Genomic DNA, 20,441 nt, shown 5'->3' on the forward strand with positions numbered 1-20,441 from the left:
AGTCGTATACTGTAAACGACCAATTTTTCACATGGACCCAATTTTCGCGAATCGCCTGCAGTTCGCGAAAAATATGTCCCGCGAACAATTCGGGCAATATGTGAACGCTACGGAAGCTACACTCGATTCGCGAAAATTAGAACCCGCGAATAACTTCAAATTTTCATCTTTGGCCCAATTCGTGAAAATTTCAGCCCGCGAAAATTAAGTCGTTTACAGTATTTTCAATATCTCGCACAGGATCCGGACAAAATTGTCCCGGACAAAATGGACCCGGATATAACGGTCCCAGGTGCAAAACCGGATAAGGTAGTTTGCTCGCTGATTAGAGTTTAGTTGAGTGTTTGTATTTGATGCCAATTCAACGTGGATAAATGAATATGCGAGTTTTCATGTTTAATATAAAATGCAGCTTTGTTGTCACGCAGCTGTGGTGGCGCTGCTGTCGACATGGTGCCCACACATGGTGTGGGCAAGTGCAAACTTGTTTGTAAACAGCCTGTATGTCTACAAAAATTATATACAACTTGCGAACAGCGTGAGGATCTAAAGAATAAGGTGTAAGGACCACTTTTGGCCGCTATGACGGGGGGAGAGAAATACTTCCGGTCTTTTACCTTGCATACGGGTGGGTGAGCAACGACTCTCGGTTCACTAGGGAGCAATTCCGTGAGAGCTACGCTTCAGAAATACCCCAGTGTCATGCTTTCAAGTCGTCGATGCATACCAGCACCAACGAGACGTCGCGAGGGAAATTGTTTAGATGATCTCGAGACTAGGGATTCCACCAAGCCTGGGTGGTTGTGGGACGACGGTATTGGCAGGCGGCGTTAGCCTACTCAGATGTGCTGGCAACAGAGGGCGCAACGCGATGAACGCAAGCACCGAACGCGAGAATGGGGCGCCCCGACCAACCATCTCTGTACGACGATGGGCCATTACCATTACGGCACGTACACGAATGCAGTGTGCACAGTGGTCTGGCAAAGAAACCTTAAATACCGAAGCAAGCGAGTCAAAACCCTAGAAATCGGTGCGTTAAAGACTCATGACGCGCTGGAGGGGGCGTAATAAAACCTTTGGGAAGATTGTCCGCTAAAACCTAGACCCGGCTTGGCGACCCCTGCGGGGAACCTCGGCATGTATCTTGGGCGCTTTGAGGAGGTAGATCCCCACCGCCAATGATTTGCCCTTCACGAAGTGGTTGAACGCGTTTAGGGATTTGTATGTTTTAAGTCGTCCTCGGGTATGCGGACCAGGCTAATCGAATAGGTAATCCTGAAGATGTACCCACGATACCTTCGGCAGATTAGTAATTGTTTAGAGGGACGAATGCTCTTTTTTTTTACCCGAGGAAACGGGAAGTGATGTCGATCCCGTATATAGTCTCCGACTGATTTTTTTTTACTCTGAGGGGACCCCGAAATTGTCCAATTAATCGAGCGGTCCGAAAAATCAATTTCAGCTCAATATATCAAATTTCTGCACATATTCTGCTGCGTATTGGCCACTTTCCACGTGCTCGATGTCAATTTTAAGTTCTCGTGCAGCTTCCGCTTTATATTGTTCACTTTTCACTTGTTTGTTGATCTGTTTGATCACGGTGCTGCGCTTTGTCGGTGCCTTCGTTGGCGCAAACAGCGAAGTTGAAGTGGGCGCCATTTGGTACTATTTGTAGACAACATTTAGTCCACTAAGCTCACTTCAATACTAAGTCTATCAGCAAAAAACCTTCGCACTCTAAGACCACGAGAACAGGGATGGCCGCTCTTCTCACGGTCGCACTCAAAGAACACGGACCAGGAGAAGAACTGGAAGAGCCATAAGAATGGGCAGACGGCGGCCATGTTGTCTATAGCGGAACCGGAAAACCTGACTATAAACTCAACCCAACTTGTTTATTGCGTAGGGCACGTGGTATCGAGGCTACAGGGTAAAATCAAAACATTCAAAATGGCGGTGATTTACTAGCTCTCGGCGCTATCGCTGCAGCTGTTGTGTGGCTGTAAGGAAATCGCACAAATTATGTCCGAAATATCGAGCAATGAGCTTTATGGCGTCCGAAATTTTGGTCAATATCATACATTAACTCTATGGAATGAGTGACGGTCCGAGTAATCGGACGTGTCCAAAGAATCGATGGGCGGCTGGCTGTAAGCCAATTTCAGGAAGTACCGCAGTTAGTCTTAGGAGTCTTGGGCGGTCTTAAAGTTTGCCCTACTCATTGAGCATCCTCAAAAACAGTAGGCAACCGGCAGTAAAATACTCCCCCATGGAAGTTGGGACCGCAAAAATTAGCGACGCATCTCCGCTCGCACGCTCATCCTCTGTCCAAATGAGCACTGGCTTGAACCACATGCCAAAGCTTTAAAACAAACCGTTTAGGCATGTGTGAATAGTGTTTTTTTTTAGTTCGAAGCGAATTCGAAGCGAATAGTAATTTGCTTTGAATATTTTCGAAGCGAATAATTCAAATAGTTGTAGGAAAAAATTATTAGCAAAAGTTATGCAGTGGTCACTTCACAGACCATTTATTTTCACTGCAAAGCAGCCACAAACCAAAACTTAAGCTCATGCACAAATCAAAACTTAGTACAAGAAAAGTCAGTGGTTTTCATGAAGGAACACGAGCTGCTGCACATGATCAGGGAGGAGAAGCTCCCTCCTGCAGCTCACGATGCTTCCTGCGCTTGAGAAAAGCCTTTCACTCCTAGTCTGGGTTGCTGGTATCGAGAGATACCTACGGGCAACACGGACCAGGGATGGGTACAGATGTCTTCCCCTGCACCTCCACCATGCCAAGGGGTCTTCTGTGCACGCAAGGAGGGGTGTCTTTAGGTACTCAACAGACTCGGTAACGAATTCGTGGCCTGGCTTTTGGTGCGTGTCAGAACTAAGACTGGAGAAGACATCCCACAGGGTGTCTCCCAGCGAGTCTCCTATGCCTCCGCTGGTTTCGGCGGCTGCATCACTAGGCTCGTCCACTGATGCGCTCTCCTCGACGGCCTTCGTCAGGAGTGTGCGTGTCCATTTTTTTCTGCCTCTCCAGTGTAGCACACGTCCTTGTACCTGGGGTCTACCAACATTGACAAGGCTAGAAGGCGACACATCTTCCCATCTGGAAATCTTGTCTTGATGCTTTGTATGAGGCTCGAGGCAACTGATCCTGCTTCATCGGTAGAGTGTCGACTGAGAACAACCTTGGCGCACTCTAATAAGGGAATCACTTGGGAGAGGGTCGGATAGCTGTCTCCAGACAGCTGAGCTGTGGCTTGCTCGAGAGGCTGCAAGACCTGCACTACTGCAGTCATGAGCCTCCACTCACTTGCACTGAGAGGTTCCACTGTGTCTCATTCCGACAGCTCCACACTGACGGGCACGCGAAGCTTCACAAGCCTCTTCATCATGGCGTGTTCACTGTTCCAACGTGTTGGAACGTCTTGCACAACTTCAAGTGGCTCAAGGTTCATGTTCTTTTGGATTTCCATAAGGCACCCGCCGGCCTTTGCACTCCTCTTATATCAAGCCACAATGGTTCTAGCTTTCGGACATAACTGCGAGAAACTCGCCACCTCTTTTTTGGCGTTGCTGATGCACAGCTGGAGTGCGTGTCCGAAGCACTGCACGCCAGACCACGGTGACCGTGCAAACGCTGAGGTGAAATTCCTTGCGTTGTCCGTGACTACATAAATCGGCATGGTGCCTGGTGCTGGTAGTTCCAAGTCCTCAATAGCACTTTTGATGAACTGTTCCAGGTGTTCGGCCGTGTGGGAGTTCGTCATGTCCGTACAAGCCAAAGCGTGCACGTGCTGTCCAAATTCTTTGTTCATCACGTGGCAAGTCACGGAGACGTAGCTATCATTTGCGCACGATGTCCAGCCATCCGTCGTGATGTAGTAACATTCTGCTCCTCTACTGAAAATGTCTCGCAGACTCTTTCTTAGTTCTTTCATTTTGGACTCGTATAGATCCGGGATGACAACCCGTGAGAAGGTCGTCCGCGACGGCATGGTGTAGTCGGGTATGGCAAGCTTCATTATTTCAACGAAACCACTTTCTTCTACGATGCTGTACAGATGCATTCCGCTAGCAATGAAGTTCGCTATTATCGCCGTCATTTGTTTCGCTTTGGGTGCAGTCGGTTTCAGTTTGGGCTTGAAACTGTCGGCTACCGACGGTTGCTGATGATTCGATTTACTCCCGTTCTTGTGTTTGACGGCAGTCCCACGTGCATGACGCTTACATTCGAAAGTCTTCTACGAATCAGGGTGCCTTTTCAGGTGCGTTGCGAGGGTCGTTGTCGTACCCGTTGGAGTTTTCAGCACTGCCTTGCATTTGAGGCACTGAGCTTTATTTCCCGGTGGCACTTTCAAGAAGTAGTTCCATATCGGATTTCGATACACACACCGGCTTCACTTTCATCGTTCCCGGCTGCCGTCGATGACCCATCAGCCATACGAACGAACACGCAGCACCTAGAGCGAGCACACTTCGGAATCCTTTGTGGAGCTGCGACGCACGATTTTCTCATCGGTTTAGCATGTCTTGGATTGGATTGGATATGTTTTTTTTCTTGATGCCGATGCGGCTTTCGTGAGTAACAACCGAAACCGAAACTACCAGATACAATCGTCTTCCTTCCGCTATTCGTTAGTGCCGAATACTTCTAACTTCTTCGAATATCGGAATTCGGATCGAAGCGAATACTGAATAATGTACTATTCGATTGAATATTCGGAAAAATCGAATATTCGCACATGCCTAAAACCGTTATATTTCTCGAAAGTTGGAAGTGACTTTTTGAAAATGGCAACGTGAAAACGGGGTCCATTCCTGGCAGCTGGCGCCTTTCCGCCTCCTGTATTCAGTAGTTACTTCGGCAGCCATTTTCTCTTTTAGAATTTCAGGAAATCGCTCGTAGCTTTTTTGATGAAACAACGGTTAGTACTGAAACTCTGGCGTTTGGTTCGGACAGCTAGCGCTACGTTTGGGCAGAAAATCGGCCTTCGGCGATGCATAGTTCTTTTTGCGGTAAAAGAATAAACCCCGTAAATTGTTTTTACATAATTGTGACATATTCGGTACTAAAAACAAAAGTTTCATAACGCGCCATCAAAAATATATATGCATGATAATGATTGATTCACCGTGCACACGCATTTTCTTGCAGCTTCATTGAGCTAATTCAAAATCTAAGGAAATGCAGTGCAATCCACTTATAACGATAATGAGGAAACCCGATAATGCAATCGTTATAGCCAATTATCGTTGTATTTGGACTAGAAACTGGTCGTTTCTAGTCTAGGCACTCTATAAACATATCGTTATAAGCGGTATATCGTTATATGTGGTATCCTTATACCGTAAAACACCGGGCAAGCGCCCACAACTATGGAGATAATCGCAAAAAAAATGGGGGACGGGCGCTTGTCCGGTCATCAATTTTACATATTAAATGTACTCTGCATATTTTCTCAGATCTCACAAATCTAATAATGGGTGCTTAATGTGGAATGGGCGGGATGCGCGGTATTTTATGGTAAGTAGATTGCACTGTATGTTCGCAAGGTGCGATATTTTCGTCCCACTTTGTAGCATTGGCTTCATCACAGTGCAGCCGACGCTACGAGCTGGTAGGGCCAGCCAAGCAGTGCCAAAAAGAAAACAAAATGACATTCGTCGACTGTTTTGCACGCATGTATTACCAGGTAGTCCAATCAGGTGCAGAGATTGCGCCTTTTAATCTATGCATACTTTTTTTTTGTGACTTTCAGGTTTTTGGTTTGTACAGTGCTCTCGACGGCGAATATAAGCCAGAAAGCCGAAGGAGCGATAATATGAATTTCATTAACTTTTGGGCTCTTTTAGTTGTTTCCTAAATAATATTGCAAAAAGCTGAATACACTAGAGTATAGCTTACACGTTCAGAGTTGCTGTCCACTAAAACTAGAAAGGTGTGTCAAAATTGTCGAGAGATTGCTCGGGACCATTTTAACCCCGGTTTACATTTGGGCCCATTTTATCCGGAACAGTTGACGGGGACCATTTTGTCCTGCACCCATTTTATATACTAGTGCTGATTCTTGTTTGAAGGTGAAAGTACTTGAAATTTTTTATCAGTCTGGTTGAAGCTGTGCTTGAAAAATTTGGCAAATGGTGCCATATATGTTAATGGGACAAATGCAAATATGTGAAATGTTGCCTTTTTTCAGTTTGTGAACATGATTTAGTTGTTTTAAAAGCAGCTGCAGGCATACCAAAGCGTATTGCCTTAAGTATACCTAAAAAGTACTTCAAGTACAAAGTAAATTGGAGCTTTTGTAGTTCAAGTGAAGTAGGAAGCAGACTGAACACAACATACTTCAAGTACTGCAAATACAATAAATTTTCGAAGTAACCTGCGAGTACTTTTAGCACCATCTTTCGAAATTTCCTTTCACCCCTATACAATGTTGTTTTCTTTTCACTCGCTCGCATCGCTTTAAAGGTAATCAGGGTGCATCAGTTATTTTCGGAAATGGCGGCGAATATGCGATAAGATCGAGTGGCCACGAACTGGCTATTTTCAGAAATGGGGACAAATTCAAAAGTTTTTCCGACTTGTGAATTTGGCGCCACTTCCACTGGCTTGCACCCAAGGAGGTTAAAAGTACTAGGAGATAGTATGACGTCAGCCCCGTAGCTTCCACAAGCAATACTCTCATGGGGGAGTGTCCTCTCTCGTATATATATAATTTTTTTTTATTACTGCGATAGCAGTTAGTGGGGAACTTTGCGGGTTTTAATTAAAACTTGTTGTTGGCCTAGTTGGTTCATGATGCAGTATAGAGGTTTTTTGCGCGACACAAGGGACAATTACAAGCGAGTAGACACGGACAAGCGGGTTTTGCGCCGTTAACCGCGCGCCATATCGACGCGGGCCATTTCCGGCACTCCACCAAAACATTCCGCATTGACGTCACGCCACACATTGCATCACCTGTTACGTTATTAGATTACCTCAGTTAGGGAACTGCTCGTAGACGCTGCTTGCACAAGCAATAACCCCCACTCACCTTGACTTGCCTCCCGTTATTCGACGCGCCGGACGGCTGCTAAGGTAGCTGTAGTGCATTCTATGGAATACAGATGGTTCATAGCACAGCATCTATAAAAGTGAGTGAGTGAGAGGGGGGAAGGTATTTTTTTGCATGGGAGTTCCACAACTGAGGTAATCTCAGTGATGTCATCCGGGGTAGCGATCTGCCGCGACACTTCCCTCCCCTCCCTGCGCTAGTGGCCCGCCACGATATTCCCCCCCCCCCCCCCCCCCCCCTAGTGACGCCACTGGGGAATCTAGTAACATTGCCTGTTGTCTGGCATCAGCTGACTCCATGACGCGACATTGTCATGTCGTCGGGTCGCTCAGTGACGCCACGGGACTTACTTACGTCAGGTGACGTAGTGAGTCACATGATGTCACGACATCATGTGACACTGTAATGTCACTTGAAAATATGTCGTCGCGTGACATCATGACGGCACATAGAAACGTAATCATGAGACTGCTGATAATGGGAAGAATAAAACAAAGCGTTTTCACTAATTATGCCAGAAAAAGTACCGGGGGACCACCCACCTCCCTTTCACCGAAAACTGGGCTAATCTAGGCATGGGTGCTTGTCCGGTCAATTTGGGCTCTTAACCTATAATTTGCAGAATCCCCAAGTTTGGGAAGTGTCAATAGTGGGCGCATGAACGAAGTGCGCTCTTCCGTGGGCATGAAAATGGGAGGAACTACATGCTTGAAGCTTGAGTACGTGCTTTTGGAAATGTTCTTCGTTGACCACAAACCGCTGTTAGCGCGAGTCTAATAACATGGCATAAGACGTTCAGGCAGCCACACCGACGGGGAACGGTTCATGCATACACATGCAGTTTCGTCGTTTCCTGGATTTCAAACTTGGGCGCGTGATTTTCGAAGTTTTAAAATACCACAAGGCTGTCCTAGTTTGCCTTCAATAAAATTGTTTAATAGGTTCACAAAATGAGCCTGCTAAATACGCCCTCATTAATTCCAAAACGCTGTGGACTTTTCGTCCGGCATGTTAATCTGTTTATTACGAAGCGCCTCTCCGGATGCGAAACGCCTACGCGAAATGATGCCTAAGCGGCTCCCACGTCACACCTTGGCTGTCACTGTTTCACCTTCCGGGTTGCGTAAGTCTTTTTGTACATATCTTGCATGCAGACAGACGAGTGTTGGATGTAAGGTTTAAAATTTCTCTATCGACACAGAGAAAAACAAAATGTATCGCATATTCACCATCGTTTATATTTTCTCGAGGATAATAAAGTTGGTTTGGGCACGTTGTGGTTGCTGTTTGGAGAGATGCAGTTGGCAAGGAACACCACTTTCCTTTTTCATTAAAAAGCTGGAAACCTTTTGTTATTCATTTAGGATCGTATATAGTCTTTGCAAAACTCTGGTGTAAGCTTTGCACGCCAGTTTGCAGGGAGGGTTTTAGATTGTAGTAATTTTGAAAAGTTTCATAATTATTCGCTGGTATAAATATTTACTCTTCAACCTTTGAAATCCATACAGGTAGCGAGCTCCAGTTTTGCAAATCGTGATTTTTGAAAAGTGCTACAAATATTTGTTTGTATACACACGTGAATGTTGAAAGTTCGAATATCGGTGCATTATATATTCGGAGGAATCGTATAGTATCGCAGATTCTATATTTACAAGAGTGCTTGTTTTTGTTCTGTGTTTTTTTTTCCACTGTTTGCCTTATGCATAGGCTCATGGGTGGGCTTCTCTGCGCCGGACGTGCACTGTGGAAAAGCGACACCCTTGGCGGTAGAGTATCGCACATTACAGGAGTGGCCAAACTGCGGCTCGCAAGTCGTATGTGGCTCTTCGTGGGCTCAAGTGCGGCTCGCAGCTCCCTGCTAAGCATGCTTCCTTCCCTACCCCCCTCCCCCGAGAAAAAAAAATTATAAAATTTAAAAGAAAAAAAAAAGTCTGTTTTGGCATTTTTGTATTACACTACTTACATACAGCTGGTCTGCTTTTTGACGAATAGATTTGTCCAGCGGCATTGGTTGCTTTACTGTACTGGAAAGAATTTCGAACCTTGTACGGATAACAAGTATCAGGGTCAGTGGTTGGCTAGCAAACCATGCATTCCTTTTTGCTTAGTGGTTGCAAAGAAAGGAACTGCTGCCTGGTGTTATTTGTTGTAGTCGGCAGTACCTGTCCCCTATGGAAAGGACTGTTCCCCTTATTTCTTGTTAAAAGCGCCCCCCCTTCCCCCAATTTTTATTTCCTGCGGCTCTCTGAACTTTTTGTAGATCTATCTCTGGCTCTAACCGCATGTCACTCTGGGCTCAACTGGGCGGGAGGCACTCACTTGATCGAATGACGTTTTAGCGAACGCCCTCGTTTCACCGAATGACACTTTAGCGAATAGTCGGACGCCGCGAAGCGGCGTTTTCGGGTGGGCCAAGTGAGTTCATATTTTTGTAATGAGTTGCCGCAGACTGTCGCCGCGCAGCGGCGTAAAGCGCAGCGCGATGGATGGGTTAACGCGCGCCCCCGTTATTCGCTAAAACGACCATTCGCTCAAATGTCGCCGTTCGCTAAAATGTCATTCGATCTTGTGATATGGACCCCAACTGGGCTCCTAACCTCGTCAAACACAAAGTTGGAGCCGAAAGTTCGTAAAGCACGCCAATTAAACGTGGAAAAAAAAAAAAAAAAAAGCACGAAGTCCTCGTTTTGATAGGCCAATCGGCGTGCTCTAGGCTGTCAACTTTGGCCCCAACATTGTGTTTGACGAGTTTAGGGGCCCTGGTATATTACTACTTGTTAAAAACCATTTTTAAAAAAAAAGAGGGTGCTTGAAGTAACCAGAAGATTATTTCGTATTAAAGGCGTTTTTGCCCACGGCAGACGTCGGGATGCGATTGAAGTGCGGTGGACACATAGAGGGTGGACAGGAGGCGGGGCGAAACAGCACCGATAGCGCGGGCCCATAAGTCGCCGTGTGCTGAACATTGTAGAGTCCATTAGATCGAACATTCTATATTGAAACATGTAGGGGCAGCTGGGATTCAATCGCGAGAGGAAGGAAAAAGCATGCAAAGAATAGCTGATGCGGCAGTGGGCGCGGACTAGCAGACAATTCAGAAACCGAAACCTAAATTACAAAAAAAAACAAAAGGTACTGAAATGGAGTATTATGCATATTATAAGTTCAGGAAAGAAGTTTTTATTTCAATAATACTTTTTTTATCTCAAGAAAGAGATGATAAAGAAAACTCTTAGTAATAATCACATTTTATTGTCATGCAAAACAATATAAAATAACAAAACAAGCACGAGGTATCCCGATCGCAGAGCCGTAAGAAGCCATTCCAAGCCTACTGTCAGTCAAAACAGAAATGGCATGCGTCTGGCTGAGTCTGGCGTTGGTGACTGAGACGGCGGCCTGTTTACAGCGAGCTAAACGGCCAAAGCATAGATTGCACTTTCTGCAGGACTTGTTCAAGATTGCGTGCTTTCGTTAGACATGTATAAACGCTAACGGAACGTGGACAGTGCGACTAATTCCGTCCGAGAAGTGTCCGGTCGTGAATCCCGCTTCCAAAGAAATGCCAGTATCATTGCCTAGGTTGCGTGGATCTGGTAAAAAGAAATCTAGATGCATTTGTATTCTCCGTATCCAGTTCAGCGTGGGTGAGTGAACGACAAACACCCTGCTTTTAGAATGCTTTAATTTACAAAGCACGATAATTATTCTTATTTGGTCGTATGTGGAGTGCCCTTCGACGGTGGTTCTACCGTGCGCTCAAGCGCTGTTCAACTCCATTCCAGGGGTCTCGAAACAACGGCCCGCGAGTTCGATCTGACCCGCGGCTGGCCGTGGTCCGGCAATGGCTAGGCGGCTCCACGATAGTACACTGCATTCAGCGCCACAAGCGGAGGCGCCTCAGTTAATGGGGCGGCCTATCTGCCCGCCGGGCCGTCAGGGCCGTTGCGAGTGCCGGCGACCCCGATTTCAGCAATCCTCGTGTGCACCTGCGTGCGTCCCTGGTTTTTTCTTGCGGTTTTTATGACCATCGGGAGCCTTGATAGGTCCAAGTGTTCAGAGAATATGCTAGAGTCGTCATGTGGACACCAGTTTGAGTTGTCTTCACTACTTGTGGCCGCCCGAGCGGTCTTTTCTTCGCTCGTCTCCCAGAAAGTGACACAATACAACGAGAAGGCAGCGAATAGGTTTATTGTACATCCCGGTTGCCCGTCTTCGAGAGCCGGCAGTCCGGACCCGCTGACCCTAGTTGTCGCCCGCCGTTCAGAACTCGCAGTCGGAGCCCGTGTCCCTGCGGATCGTCCTTTCCCACGCCAGTGCTGCGTAGGCTAGCTGTTCTGGGCTATCACAGTCAGAGTCTTGCTGCGGAACCACTACTGGATCGTCATAGCCCAGGCTGGTATGGCCAGGGCTCGCCGCTTCCGCCGGTCCTGATCCGAACTTCGCTGGTGGAATTCTCCCGGGAATCGCCATGGGCCAGACCAGCCAGAACGGCTCTATCGTTCCTGCCTGGGCCCAGCCTCGTGCAGCACGCTCTTCCTCTTTCCTCGCCGGCTGGCCCCCACTCGCACCTCGCTCGGCCGTTCTCTCCTCCTGACGCCCTCACACACTAGAATAAAATTTGGGTAATTAGAACCAAATTTTGCATGCTACAGAACCGTACGCACATTGCAAAGCCTGGTGTAAAATGGCGACAGGCAACAAAGTATGTGTAAGAAGGGATATTTACGCTTCGCACGAGATTTTTCTAACGAAAAACTTTAGCATCCTGCTTTCTGCACGCTGTCACATTTGTTACCAGATTCAGCATTAAATTTGGTTGCTGAAACAAACAACACTTTGTGCTACGAAAATCCACTATTTAAAAACTCGCAGGTTTGGAAGGTTTCGGTTGCGACCACGCATGCCGAACGGCATTAGGAGTGCCGGAACGGGCCGACGGGCCTTTCGCTTGAAGACCGTGAAGCAACAATCGGCCCGATTGTTCCTATCGTATTTCCCTAATGTGGCTGTCAAAGCGAATCGTAATACAACTTGTATAAATATGTTATTTTGCCGAGCGGTCTGCAAAATGAGTTCGTCCGACCACTTTCCAAGCGTGCACATATATTTTTGTTTACTTCCCTCCAACAGTTTCTGTAAAATTCACCTACTTGTTGCGTCGCACTGCAGTAATCCACTTCTGTCGCCGTGTCGCTTCCCAAGATCTCGAAGGGAAGCGGTGAAGTTTGACGCTTGAGTCACCTTCGCGACTGTGGCCGTCTTTGATGCAGCAGTAGCGACGTTTATTTTTTGGGGGAACTCTAGGAGTAGGCAAGATGTCACAGGAACCCGGTGAGGTTATAGAGACGTGAAGTTGGGACTTACTTTTACGAAAAACAGTTCCAAAAGAGTTCACGCCGATCCGAATGCAATGTTCACACGTGGTTTCTGGATGGGCCCGGCCACAGCCCCCGCGACCCGCGTAGTCCTAGCTTACCCAGTTTCTTTATTTTGCAGCCGCTAGATGGCGCAACATGTATTGCCAGACTGCATTGCAGGTTGCCTATAAAGCCCGGCCTACGGCTCGCTTCCAACAGACCCGCTGCTACCGGCGCAAAAAGAAGTGGAAACGGTGCCGCAACGCGCTCGAAATGCACAAACGATGGAAAGAACGAGAGCAACTGCATCGTAATGCTGGTCCTCTCGCCATATTATTCATTGAACTTTGTCATGGACAGCATCATCTTTCTTAGTCCCCTGCCTGTGTAACTGTGTTAACCTTTGCGTCCTCATGTACACTGTACTTAGTAGTGCCTTTTCTGTGCAAACCATTGCATATTGTCAGCATTATACTTGTATCATCCTCATTAGTCTCTTGCACTGCGCGAATGTGCCAAAGTTCCCATATGCTTGGATTTATGTCTACTGAGGTTTCTAAGTCACAATGGACCATTTGAGGAAATCGCCCGTTCAGGAGGTTCTGCGCTCGAGTCCCCTGTTCCTACTTCTCGCGCAAATCAAGATTAACATTAGAACATGCTGTGTAATGAAATGTCTGTATGCGAGAGTCGCAAAGAAAATGCTAGAAATCCCTGTTCAGGCTATGTCTTGTGCCAAAATAACGAAGTCAGGTGCTTGGAATAAGCAACTCGAACAACTTAAGGTTCAAACCCTTCACACTGTTCAACTACGCAGATGTAACCCACTTATGCACGTTGCTACAGCAAGTGCAGAGAGACTATGGGCGTCCCTGGCAGCCTTGATTTGAGAGTGTGTCTAATGACTCTAATTAGAGTGTGTGCAACACGAGAGCTTTGCAACAGGAATGCGTGTGCTGTTTGGGCACGCAACACGGGAGTTCACGTGCACGCTGTGGAAAGTTTAAGGGACGATATTTGCAATCGCAGCTACCTAAGGGGTCACTATTCGATGAAGAAGGCAGCCTTCAAAAGGTCATGTTCTCTCAGCTCAACGAAACTTTGAATACTTTTGGACAATGACTTGATCAGTCAAATATGGGGAGTTTGTTGGTTTGGCACTCCCACTGGGGAGTGCTAAACCAACAAAGGTCGTCTGGCACTTTCCAGCGGAGGACAGAGGAGTAACTTCGACTACCTGGGGGTCTTTTGACATTCGACCTAACCTCGGTTACATGGTGTATTTTCTGCAATAAGCTACGACTTGCTCAGTTGGAGGTTGAAAGGGCCTACTGTTGGGACGGTCCTGCAAGTGCTTTTCTTTTTAGGAACTGTTTTATTAGAAACTATGGCCATAAAGATTTCTCGTATATTGAAAAAAAAAATCTCGTTCCACACAATAAATAAAAACGGCCCAAAAGTAATCCTTTAGACTATGGCCATCACCAGATTTCAATGTCAACTACAAAAATGCTACTTGTTTCAAAGCACAAAGCGGGTACGATTTTATGCTTCTGCATGCTGGTCTCTATGAAGCATATTTATGTTCCCAGGCCCATCTTCAAGTTGAAAAGTCAAAATGCAGGTCGAAATTGTCCCAATTAGGATGAGTCCGCTCTAATAATAAGACTCTGCTCTTTTTTTTCCTTCTCAAATATGAGCCACTTACATTTACCCTTTGCCAAAAGAACAGTCAGAAATGCAGTGGCATCCCATTCTGCTGACACTTACGTGGATTGCCCTTGTAGCCAAGTTGGGGCAAGGATATCTTTATATTTTTACCCCACTTGAGAGGTAGCAATTGGCCGTGTATGAAGGTGTTCAGATAAATCGACTACAAGCGACTTCAAAAGCATGAATGCTCTTGCTGGTACTGATACTTCGAGTGTTTTTGCTTAACACTACTATTGCCTTTTTTTTGCTAAAATGTGTTTTTGATGTTGCTATTTACCTTTGCCAGATTCCGTGGCATGTGCAAGTGATTGTACACCTACTTTACTTCAGCAACTGTTCCTTGTTCATTAACCCTTTTCTAAATGTTGCAGATAAACTGGAAATTTCCCAAAGAAAATGTGAAATGGCGCACTGCTGGCTCGAAGAGAGGATTTTCCCTACCAGCCAAGTCGACTTTTGACAGCCAGCATTCTATCTGTGGTGTCCTTCTTTACACCAGCGTGACAAAATCGAACCAAAATGATTGTCGCCTGGTCTCGAGTCGTTGTGTGAAACTGATTCCTTCTGTCTATCCTGCCTTTGTAGTCAACCAAACCGATGAAATCCTTTACCACCACATCTGCGTAAACAAAGCTGACTTGTTTCAGTTCTCTCGCTACTGTTTCTTTCACTCAGTGTTCAGAACTTAATGCGTAAAAGCTTTACTCAGACTGCGTCCTTGAACTACTTAGACGTAATGCTTGGTTCTTTGAAAAGTGATTTTGTGTCAACTTGCCTAATGTACAGCGACATTTCAAAGAATGTTGGAGGACAGGGTGCGAGATTGTCCGATATCAGTCGATGCAGTACGAGGTTTCACAGCACCTTCGGGGACAAGACTGGGGCTTGTTCATTGGTGCTTGTGGCCATCACGAAGCGAGCTGAACTGAATCGGTCCACAGTATTTTATAGTGCACAGAGAGTTGATGTGAATAGGGGCGTACCCAAACCGTTGGATGTTTGTCTCAAAGAGTGATGGCTTTTATGTTGCGCCTCTTTGCTTTGGCTTTCCTAATTCACTGGTGTCTTGATTTAGGAATAGCTGCCGTGACATTTGTATGTGTGCTCACCTTTGTGCTAGAAGGCGATGTACACTGCGTACCACCCTTAGCACAAATGCAACATTGTAACTTATTTTGCATCTTACCTCGACAGTATTTATTGGCAGCCATAAAATTTTATTTAGTGCTTCAAATGGACACTTTTCATAGCGGTAGTAATTTTGACGGAGGCTTTTTAATTCTAAAAGAAACGGCGACGGCTCATTTGTGCTGCGTTGCAACCTGTACACTCCGCGGCAGCACAAGCGAGCCATCGCCAGTTTTCCGTTTCTCTTTCAGTATTCGAGGACTGTCATCAAAACTAGTATCGTGGTGGAAAGTGCCCTGTCTGGATACTAACCTGAGCTATAAACCTTGATGCGTGCCAGCACCCTTTCAAAGTAAAGTGCGAAGGAGCGTCAAGGTTGTGTTCGTGCCAACAGTGTCGCACAGTGGATGTCGGCCAAGTTTGGGCTCCATGCTACGCGGCGGGACCAGGCGGGACTGGGAGTCGGATGGCGGCAACGTCCCAGACTCCCGGTCCCGCTTGGCCCCGTTGGTAGCATAGGGCCCTCGGTCCGATATTTGCACGTTGCCGTCTGAGCCTAGAGAAGCCATTGGGAGTCGGACAAGTTGGGTTTGGCAAGGAGAGCCAATGTAGACGAGAAGTACACACGCAGTATTTAATACATGTCCCAATTTCTTATGTCGTGTCTCCCTAATAGGGATGTTGGAAATGGCCCGGTGGGACGACCGAGACGGCACTGACCTCGAGGAGTGCAACGACCAGCCTTGGACTCCGATCGGCGAGCTAGACGGGTGGCAGTCCGGGAGGCAGTCCGGGAGGCGACCGCAACGAAAGGACGGATACCGGTGCCGCTCCGGCCCTTATTCCAGTTTTTACGCGTTGGAGGTCGGGACACACGGAAGGACGGCAGAAAAGCCCCTCAGCTGCCCCGTCTGCCAGAAAACATTTGGCCAGAACGTTCGCCTAAAGGTTCACATGAGGATTCACACGGGCGAAAAGCCGTACCGGTGCGACGTGTGCCAGAAAGCGTTTGCAGAAAGAACCGACCTGGTGCGTCATAAGCGGGTTCACACGGGAGAGAAGCCCTACCAGTGCGTCGTGTGTGGCAAGGCGTTTGCGGTCCGATGCAACTTGTTGAGTCACGAGAGAAGTCACGCAGGAGAGCGTTCCTATAAATGCGAGGCCTGCGAGAAGATGTTTACGCAAAAAATCTATCTAAAAAAGCATTGGAAGAGTACACACATGTGAGGGAGATGGGTTGCCCGCGTTAACAATTTGTTTTTCTGGAAGTTTCTCGAAATTTCACTGCCTGTCCAATGTTTTATTTGTATAAGAAAAGCATCGATAGAAGCAATATTTTCACTGCCCATCCCATATTTTTATGCAAAGAAAGGCAGCAGTACCAACAAATTTAGAGATGATTTGTATAATTTGTGAGCATTATCAGTTCTTGCAACTGCCCCTCCAAGTGTAACTGTAGAATCACTTTTCTGGCACTTTTGTTTTCTAGCGGCACTCATAATCTTGCATTATGGCATCCTGAATGATAGAAGAAAAATCTTCCAAGATGGCTATTGGGAGCACTGTATCAATATGAAAGGCCTGCTCAAGTTTTGCAATTCTATGTATTTACTGTACTAAAATAAATTGCCTCGCACATTACTCTAGCGATGCCATTAGTGTCCGGTGCTGTGCTGTTTAAGGCACTCCTCTTATATTTGAAACAAGGCTCGAGGTATAAGGAATGCTTATAGCATGCCATTCCCCCAAATTTTGCTTCCTAAATTTTTGTCCCTTGAAAGCAGTGCCCTTGGAAGGCTCTTGACATTGGGAAAGCTATGAATGATACACCAGCATTAGATTTGAGCCAGTGTTCAAACGCCTTGGTACTTGCCCAAGCATGGGATAGCCGTGCATGTGGGATAGCCATCCATCTAAAAGTTGAATTTTCTTTTCAGAGAATCTCGGGAAGAAAATATTCACAATATTTACACTTTGAAACACGTTTTCAGCTGGGTGCGATTCCAAAACCAACTTCTATTTTCAGGTCATCGTTTCGAAATGTAAGTTCTTTACGGAATCGCTCCTATCACAAAATGTGTATTGCAACATAAATAATGCGCAAAGTTTTTTTTTTTCTTTATATTCTCTGTGTCGGTTCTCTTTTTGTAATGGTGATCCCCCTTCTTATATTAGTAGCAGTTGTCCTTGCAGTTCCATTAACCAGAACCAATTTTGTGTCGGCAAAACCAGTGCGATGCAGTTGTATTGCCACGGTTGCTTTTACTTGGTGCTTGTAAGTACAAAACCCAAGGTGTTCATTCCTCTACTTGGACAGCATTCTTGGTGCTTCTGCCCTCAAGTAGTGTTTTGCATTGATTTCTTCCTGGTGCAGCGACGTTTTTGAGGAACATGGCTAGAATGGGACAGGTGTCAGACTAATACTGTGTCCCTGCAAGGCCACAGATGTCGCTGTAGTGCTACCACATTTCCACACATCTCTGACAATGGACAAGACTGGAGCTCCTGCTTTGTCGCTTGCAACTGGAGCGCGGCGAAATTTTGTATAAATTTAAATGTGCCTGTCTAGTATGCGTTGCCTCGAGCGGGGTCCTTTACATTGAGAGTGCTTCACGCTTTGACCGTCCTTCTTTGCAGACTGGTATCGACCGCTGTTTCGGTTCTGGGATGGACGGACGTCGACTCCTTTACGGGGGCACGAAAGTCACCAAATTAGCCGCTGAACAAGATAACGTGGCGTCTATGATCTTATGCACCAAAATGGCCCAAGTGTCGTTACTCCGCAGTGTAGCGTATTTAGTGGCTCTAAGCACCGCCTCGTGCTAAAAAAGACAATGCATTAGCTCACCTTAAGCTGGCCTAATCCCTGCGTGTTGGCGTCCGAACCTATGGTGGATGACAGACTAAGAGCCCAGTAGGTACCCCACCTCCGGCGTGCGGTCGTTGCCTTTCGCCAGGTCTTGGCTGTGCGTGCGACAAAGCATTATCAAAGGCAGAAAGCCCGCGCTGGAGATGGAGCTCCTACCGGGCTCCTAACCCGTTGCTAATTATAGCGGAACTTTGTTGGAACTAGGGCGAGTAAGGAATCCTCCCAATCTCATCTGTTTTGTTCTAATAGTGAAGGTCGAGCTGGAATGGCAACACTTGGTCGTGCCAAGAGGCCACGCACCACTGCCGCCTCTACACTTGTCACTCCATGCACAACGTCGACGGGCACAAAAAGGAGCCCGCGAGAGGGAAGCCCCTCAGCTGCGGCGTCTGCCTGAAACAGTTTGTCTTTAACCGCCGGTTACAGACTCGCACGGGCCAAAGGCAGTTTGCGTGCTAGGCAGGGTGTCGAACCGGAACCGAACCGGAACCGGACCGGTATTTTTTCCGGAACTGAACCCGAACCGTTATATTGTTATCGCGATGAACCCGAACCGGAACTGAACCGGAAAAAAATAACGGTTACCGGCTCATGTCAAAACGGTTCGGCCATGCGCTGTTGACAATGGATGTGCTATCAATGCCATTTGTTTTTAAGTGCCGTCAACTGACACACACCTCGCTTACATATTTTTCTTCTCCACTCAGTCTTAGGAATATAAAGGCTGCATCCATGAATCTTGACATAGGAAAAAGTATTGTGCTGGTCGCGGCTTGCACGGAAAAAAAAAAATTAAAAAGCTGTGCAAAAAAAAAAAAATTGCGTCACGGGATTTTATTTTTTTACAATCTCGTAAATTCTAAATGCTGCTGTGTGCTCATTTCATAACACGTTTCTAGAACGCGCGAGTTCTTGAAGCTTGCTTCCATCGAAATGAGAAAAGAAAAGGGTGTGGAGTTTGATAATAATGCATCCGGTTTCGTATAGGCACTTAGAAGCTAACATATTTGTGAGACAGCGAACTCTTCTATTTTAATATTTATCGTATTACGTCCTTCTGGTGTTGCGTTCGGTGAAGTGTTTTTCATGTTCCGTATCTTGTTTAATGAAAACTTCTTTAAGGGTCTAATTTGAGTTACTGAAGGCTAGTTCAAATAAAGAAAGCTGTATTTTCTCCCCACTGTTCCTTCAATTGCTTACACGCCGAGGTGGCGGGATAGTTAGCGAGTTCTACTTGTAAGGGGGTTTGTAAGGAGGTCGCGGATTCGTAAACGTCGGTGAGGTAACCTTTGAGTGCACATAAACCATTCCTGGTAGAAATCCCTGAGCCTTACACTACGATGTATCCCGTTTCGTATGTGCTGATTTCAGATGTTTTATTTGTAATTTATTTTGATGTTGCAATTTGTCATTTATAATTTCCGAACCGGTTCGCGAACCGGTTCAGCGCCCCGAACCGGTTCGCGGATTGAATTTATCGAACCGGAACTGAACCGGAACAAAATTAATTAACCTGAACCGTAACCGAACCCGTATTTTTTTTCGGTTCGACACACTGGTGCCAGGTCTGCCGGAGGGCGTTTTCCCACAGTCCCATCTTGGTGCGTTGCGAGAGAATCCACACGGGGGAGAAAGCATTTTGGTGCAGCATGTGCGCGAAGACGTTTGCGTACAGGTCCAGCCTGTTGGGTCATGAGAGAATGCACGACGGGGAGCGGCCGTTCCGGTGCGAGGCCCGCAGAAAAACGTTTACGCAGACGTCTCGTTTGAATGCGAGCCGGAAGAAAGCTGCACGTGAGACCCGTGTCGTCTGTGTCGAAGTATCGTTCAAAGATTATCCGGTGTGCTTTGCTGCCTCCTCAATATTTGTTCGCACAAAATAACGCAGCGATAGGAGGAACCTTATTCGTGACTTAAATCGTTTTTCAAAACTATCCGCTGTTTGTACTGACGCTCCAGGAATAGCTGCACTACCATTGTTCTTGCACCCTTTTCTGGTGGACCGCACACGAAACAATAGGCTTCTTTCTTTGGGGATATGTGAACTACAAACGAATGGGGCTGCTATGCGCTTTTTTATTTCCTCGGCCTCTATCCTAGTTTTGTGGCTCTTGGAACAGTTCCTCATATACTCCACATTGAATTGGTTTCCCGATATCATAACGCATGTTTTGCACTACTTGCATTTGGCTCTTTATTTTATGGTCATTGCGGCGAATTACCAATAAATATCCCGCGCATGCAATAGATGTACCTAGAACCTCGGCCAGACTTTTTTCTGAAATACTTTGCATC

General features: G+C 46.5%; 1 protein-coding gene across 3 annotated transcripts; it reads left to right on the forward strand.

Moving 5' to 3' along the window:
• Positions 1–10,322: 10,322 nt before the first annotated feature.
• LOC115308725 (putative zinc finger protein 702) lies at positions 10,323–18,345 on the forward strand. 3 transcript variants are annotated; one of them, XM_040206727.3, is made up of 2 exons: positions 10,323–10,723; positions 15,954–18,345. In XM_040206727.3, the coding sequence occupies exons 1-2, from the start codon at positions 10,639–10,641 to the stop codon at positions 16,502–16,504; spliced, it is 636 nt and encodes a 211-aa protein (XP_040062661.1). In that variant the 5' UTR covers positions 10,323–10,638; the 3' UTR covers positions 16,505–18,345. The 3 variants fall into 3 exon arrangements, 2 of the variants coding, with proteins under 2 accessions (XP_040062661.1, XP_042149423.1); XR_005714889.3 differs by having other exon boundaries at positions 10,641–10,723; positions 14,521–18,345; XM_042293489.1 differs by lacking the exon at positions 10,323–10,723 and adding an exon at positions 11,001–11,069.
• The last annotated feature ends 2,096 nt before the right edge of the window (positions 18,346–20,441 follow it).

The sequence above is a fragment of the Ixodes scapularis genome, unplaced genomic scaffold (assembly GCF_016920785.2).
Source record: "Ixodes scapularis isolate PalLabHiFi unplaced genomic scaffold, ASM1692078v2 PGA_scaffold4__175_contigs__length_147842914, whole genome shotgun sequence".
NCBI classification, from domain to species: Eukaryota; Metazoa; Arthropoda; class Arachnida; order Ixodida; family Ixodidae; genus Ixodes; species Ixodes scapularis.